General features: G+C 48.7%; 1 protein-coding gene across 1 annotated transcript; it reads left to right on the top strand.

Moving 5' to 3' along the window:
* Positions 1 to 931: 931 nt before the first annotated feature.
* LOC122440025 (transmembrane emp24 domain-containing protein 9) lies at positions 932 to 4619 on the top strand. The gene is made up of 5 exons (XM_043465749.1): positions 932 to 1146; positions 1320 to 1420; positions 2196 to 2321; positions 2678 to 2824; positions 3793 to 4619. Exons 1-5 carry the CDS (start codon positions 963 to 965, stop codon positions 3940 to 3942), a joined length of 708 nt encoding a protein of 235 aa, XP_043321684.1. The 5' UTR covers positions 932 to 962; the 3' UTR covers positions 3943 to 4619.
* Positions 4620 to 5978: the final 1359 nt, after the last annotated feature.

Here is a 5978-nt window from a genome sequence, read left to right as displayed (position 1 = left end):
CATTTTGTCAGAACTCTCCACCATGACCTGTCCATCCTGGGTGGCCCTAGATGGCATGCCTCATAGCTTCACTAAATTAGACAAGGCCGTCATGCATGTGATCAGTTTGGCTAGTTTTCTGTGATTGTGGTTTCCAGTCTGTCTGCCCTCTGATGGACAAGGATAGAGTCTTATGGAAGCTTCCTGATGGGAACTTATATCAAATGTTGATACCTCAGCGAAAGTCACTCAGTTGTGTTCGACTCCTTGTGACCCCCATAGGATATACGTGTCCATGGTATATATATATATATATCTCAATGGACCATAGAGTCCATGGAATTCTCCAGGCCAGAACTCTGGAGTGGGTAGCCTATCCCTTTTCCAGCAGCTCCTCCCCACCTCTTGCATTGCAGGCGGATTCTTTACCAGCTGAGCTATCAGGGAAGATCGGGATGTCTCTAAAAAGTTTAACTTTAAAAATACCTGAAAGTATTATCATAAAATGTTATCATTTGTTAATTCTGTAATTATTTGTTAATTCTAAGTGGTGGTTACAACAGCAGTGATATAGCCTGTACTTAAAACACCACAGAGGAAAACACAAGCAGAAGCAAGCCCAGAGCGGCAGAGCCTATGCCCAGGGAAGTCAAGCATCCTAGGTTAGTCTCCTGTCCCTTATAATTCGCTTGCCAACTCCAAGTACGTTAGTTTCACCATCTGTACAACAAAACAAAACAAACTGATAATCAACACCAGTCACTGGGCGGCGATGAGAGTTAAAGGGGAAAAAAATCCAATTCTGCAGCTCTAATTCGGCCCTAGATAGAAGCGACGCCCCAATCAGGTACTGCCGCGCCGCGGCCTCGGAGCTTCTGGGACTTGTAGTCCAGCCGGCGGAACTCGCTGTCCCGGCAGGTTCCGCGGCGGCGGCAGGGCTACGTGGCGCGGCACGCTGCGCCTGCGCGGGCAGGTGGGGCAAGATGGCTGCTGAGCGGAGCTTGTGGGTCGTCGGGCTCTGCCCTGGCTCCCGGTTGGGTAGGGTCGTTCGGGTCCTCCTCCTACTGCTGTGGTTTGCGGCCCGCGGAGGCGCGCTATACTTCCACATTGGGGAGACGGAAAAAAAGTGCTTTATTGAGGAGATTCCGGACGAGACCATGGTTATAGGTACGGGGGAAGGGAGAGAGTTTTCAAGACCGCGGTCTTGGGGTGGGGGTGGGGGGAGTGCGGAAGGGTCATGTCTTCAGAGCCGGGAGCAGGCTGCCTCGCAGTGCCCTGGCCACCGTGGACCCGGCGCCACCTCGCACTCCTCAGACTGGGCTCGCCCCGCTTCCCTCCAGGAAACTACCGGACGCAGCTGTATGACAAGCAGCGAGAGGAGTACCAGCCGGCCACCCCTGGACTTGGCATGTTCGTGGAGGTTAAAGACCCAGAGGATAAAGTGAGTCGGCCCCTCAGCCTCGCACCCCCCACCCCGCTCTGCACTTGGGCGCCAGATCAAGCAGGCGCTGGTACTTCCTCTCATAGTTTCCGCATCTGCTAAACTGGTAAAAAAAAAAAAAAAAAAAAAAAAAAAGCAGTTGGTACTATGGGAAGAACCTGCGTTTTTACTCCAGTTTAACCTTGGGCTGTTTCAGTGCTAGCTGCTTCTGTCAACTTGTTACTGATCTCACTGTGAAATTCAAGTCAGTTGCTTTTCCTGAGCCATTTTTCTAGGTCTGTGAAATAGAAATTCATCCATCTTAACAGATGTGATGGGTGGATTAATTGTGGTACTGGAAACCAAAGAGTTTTGTTGACTCTAAAGCTGTGGCATATAGACTTTAGGGTATCAGGGAACAGGGTAGTTTCCAAAAAGAATGAGCAGCTTTTAATTTGACAAATAAGGATATTAAACCACATCCCAAACCAACCAAACAAAACCGTTTCCCTGTCACCTTTCACTTATAAGAATCACAGTGAAAGAGTTGAAAGGGCATGAGTTATGAATTAAGTAAAGACTTTTCCAAGAGTGGCCACATGCCAACTTCATATCAGTCTCTTCACCCTTTCTCCAGATAGCTCAAAGGCAAGTTTTTGGCAACTGCTACTAAGCAGCATTGGAACTTTTAGTGTTGTGGGATGTCTCTGCTTGTCAACTTTTAAGGCACTTAGAGCCTTAAGCACCATTCAGCCTTATCCTTACTGTAATGCTCATTGAAGTCTCTGCTCTCCAGGTTATCCTGGCCCGGCAGTATGGCTCTGAAGGCAGATTCACCTTCACCTCCCATACCCCTGGTGAGCATCAGATCTGTCTTCACTCCAATTCCACCAAGTTCTCTCTCTTTGCTGGAGGCATGCTGGTAAGTGGACCCATGCTGGATTCTTTCAACCTATAGCTCATCAAGACTAGGAACTAACTGGTGGTACTGTAGGTGACTATGTCAGATTTTGTGTCTTTAGTACAACTGGGTTTCCAGAGAACATTAAGCGGGTGATTGAAAAACTTTTTGTATATGCATTGGTGAGAGCATCAGCCAAGGCTTATTCTTGCCTTTGGGCCTAGAGCCCCATAGGGCCAGACACTGAGGACGCCTCAGTCAGTGTTGGCTAAATGAACAAATGAAGAAAGGTGGGAGGACCAGCTGTTAGGCCCTGGCAGGAAGACAGAGCAGGGCTACCTGATTCTTTCAACCTTCCTGGTCTTGTCTGTCTCCAGAGAGTTCACCTGGACATCCAGGTAGGTGAACATGCCAACGACTATGCAGAAATTGCTGCCAAAGACAAGTTAAGTGAGCTGCAGCTACGAGTGCGACAGCTGGTTGAGCAAGTGGAGCAGATCCAGAAAGAGCAGAACTACCAGCGGGTGAGTGGCTGAGGAGCAGTGGGCCTCTTCCCAGAGGCTGCCCACTGTCTTAGCCGGGAGTTGCACATCAGATTCATTATGAATCCAAGGGACTTCTGTGTCTGTGCTGCACTGCCAGCCTAAAAGGTGGGATGGGTATTACTAACTCTACTTTGTAATTGAGAAGACAGTCTCTTAAGAGGCTGTCATTGTCTTATGAGGAGCCACACAAAGTGACAGAGAAGGAATTGATACCAACACCTTGGGTGTTCTTTCCATGGTTCCCAGTGCTCCCAGGATTAGGGGTTTCAAACTCACTTGTGTCCCAGAGCCAGGCCTGTACCGTGAATGGATCTGTGACCATAAGGACTGGTATAATAGCAACCTATCTAAATGGGAACAGCTGCTGTTGTCAACTGAGGACAGCATTGCAGACTTGCTCACCCAGGGTTTTGAGAGATACTTAGAGGTCTGGGTTTTTGGCTTTTTTTTTATGTAAAAAATTCTGAGTTTTAAATGTTGTCTAAACATTGTGTGAGTCTATAAAATACATGTGTGGGCTCAATTCAGCCCCTGGACCACTAGTTTGCAACCTGTGCACACAGTATGCAAGGAGCAGTTTGGGAGACCCAGGCAGAGGGCTCAGAGCAAATCCATTTCTGAGCATCCCAGGATAGCTCTGTCTGATAGAGTAATGCTACGGCCGCTTTACCACTCCTCCAGGCATCAGGGTAGGACCAGGTGAGGGCTGTACCTGACAGATGAGCCAGTGAACCTGGGAGAAATGAGTGGGTTACCCAGGGGCATATGGCTGGTGAGGATGAAGACAGTTCATTCCCAGGTGGGGTGGTTCTTTTCAGACACTTGCAAATGGAACCTGGGCAGTTAGTTGGTCCTGGGGCATCCTCTGGGGAGGGAACCCAGTGGTTCCAGTGGCCCAGATGAGGCCCAGGCAACTCAGGCTTCTCGTCTGTTTTCCCTCCCCACAGTGGCGAGAGGAACGCTTCCGGCAGACCAGCGAGAGCACCAACCAAAGGGTGCTGTGGTGGTCCATCCTGCAGACCCTCATCCTCGTAGCCATCGGTGTCTGGCAGATGAGGCACCTCAAGAGCTTCTTTGAAGCCAAGAAGCTGGTGTAGCCATCCCAGGCCAGCCTTCCTCCCTGGCTGGGGAAGAAAGGGCCTCCTGGACTGACTTCTCTCTGGCAGGAGAACTGGTTCCTAGCCATGGGTATTTGGAGGGGAGAGGGGCCACAGCCCAAGGCGAGGGCAGCAGCTTGGCTGGCTAATACTGAGCAGATGGTTGGATAAATGCCTGCCTCCTCCCCTGGACCCTTTGCAGTAATCTGGTGAAGCCACTGGGAGCCCTACTGACACCTCAGAATCACAGTGTTACTGATCAGGGATGTGAGCCTGTTGTCTGGGATGACTGGGGGGAGGGGAGCGGGTGGGCAAGCCAGTCTTCCTTCTGTCTTCCTTTGCTAACTTGGAATTTTGACCAGGTTGGGGCTTAGCTGTGATTCCCTGCTACCCAGGAAACCTCACTATTCCCTCCTTGGGCCTAGACCCAGCCTGCTGATCTGGGGTGTGTCAATTGAGGGTGGGGTATGGGGAGTTGCAGTGTGGGAAAGTAGCCCTGAGGTTGACCCCAGGTTCTTCACGTGGTTGTTCTTTTGGGGACTAAAGAAGCTGGGGTCAGGCCAAGCAGAGGCCTTGGTGCTGGTTGGGGATGGGGCCTGCAGAGTCTTAGTTACTGATTTCATTTTCAATAAGTCTAGGTTTGTTACATTGGTTTCCCAATAAAAAAAAAAAATTGACTTCTTGTCCAGTGTAAAGTTATTCTACTGCCAGTGGGCGTAGCACTGTAGGGTGCTTGAGGGAATGTCAAGTTTTTCCAGTGGGGAAAGCACTTCACGTTCTAAGACAAGTACCCACCTGTGGACTTCATTGCTTTCATCCTCTCCATACCTTCTAGTGGAAGTGGGTGGTCATTTTGCCCAAAATCATGCAACAAGTAAGTTGTGCCGTTGGTGCTAAGATCCACACCATTTCTTCTATGCATTTGCCGTCTCACTTGCCTGTCCAAAGCAGGTGGACAGAATTGTTTGGTGCTTCAAAAAAGTGCCCAGTTAGTGAAGGTAGTGTGCATTGATCAGAGGAGTGCAACACGTGTGGGAGGAACAGGAAGCCCTGGGCTGGGGTCAAGAGGAAGGTACTGATGGGCTTAACTGATAGCATGGCATTTCAACAAAGACCTTGAAGGAGAGGAAGGATTCTGATAAAAGAAGGCGGACAGGGGTAATTGAAGGGAACAGAGGCAAACAGCTGGTGTAGAGATAGATGGGCATTGTTTCAGCTAGAGTTGAGGGGCCAATGAGAAAGCTGGGAAGGAAAGTTGGTTAGTATTAGAAAGTTGATTCCCAGGTAAGAGGTTTGGACATTGCCAAGTGTTCAACAAAGTTTTGAGTATTAGAACCCTGTGAAAATAAATATGAGGAAGGTTAATTTCCTTGTGGCTCAGCCATAAAGAATCCTGCCAATGCAGGAGACCTGAGTTCGATCCCTTGGTTGGGCAAATCCCCTGGAGAAGGAAATGGCACCCACTTTTTGGCTGGGAAATCCCATGAACAGAGGAGCCTGGCAGGGTACAGTCCATGGGTTTGCAGAGTCAGACATGACTTAGTGACTAAATGACAACAATCTTAACAGTGTGTAATGAGACGGGTGGGAAGGCAAGTTTGGGGACTAGAACTGCCAGGAGAATGTAGTCTGAACACATACTGCCACCTAGACCACATTTAGGGGAAAAAAAATTTAAGAACAGTTTTAAATGACTGAAAAACTGTGATGATAGTTAACCTTTTTATTAACATCATGCAGTAGTATGGTATGTTTGTTAAAAATGAAGTAACCAAAAGGGGTGTGCTCAGTCATTACAGTTATATAAGACCACCAGGGATTTCCCAGGCAAGAATACTGGAGTGGGTTGCCATTTCTCTAGGGTGAACCAATAGGGATAGTCCATGCTTCATGCAGATTTCCTTAGTTGTTAACTTGTGTCTTTTTTGTTCCAAGAACTCAGGAGATACCATTGTTACATTTAGTTGTCTTTTCTCCTTGGGTCATTCTTGGCTGTGACAGTTTCTCAGACTTTCCTTGTTTATTGACCTCACAGT

Source organism: Cervus canadensis, chromosome 4 (genome assembly GCF_019320065.1).
Source record: "Cervus canadensis isolate Bull #8, Minnesota chromosome 4, ASM1932006v1, whole genome shotgun sequence".
Taxonomy (NCBI): Eukaryota; Metazoa; Chordata; class Mammalia; order Artiodactyla; family Cervidae; genus Cervus; species Cervus canadensis.
Note: the sequence above shows the minus strand (reverse complement) of the source record. Positions and strands in the feature narration are given on the sequence as shown.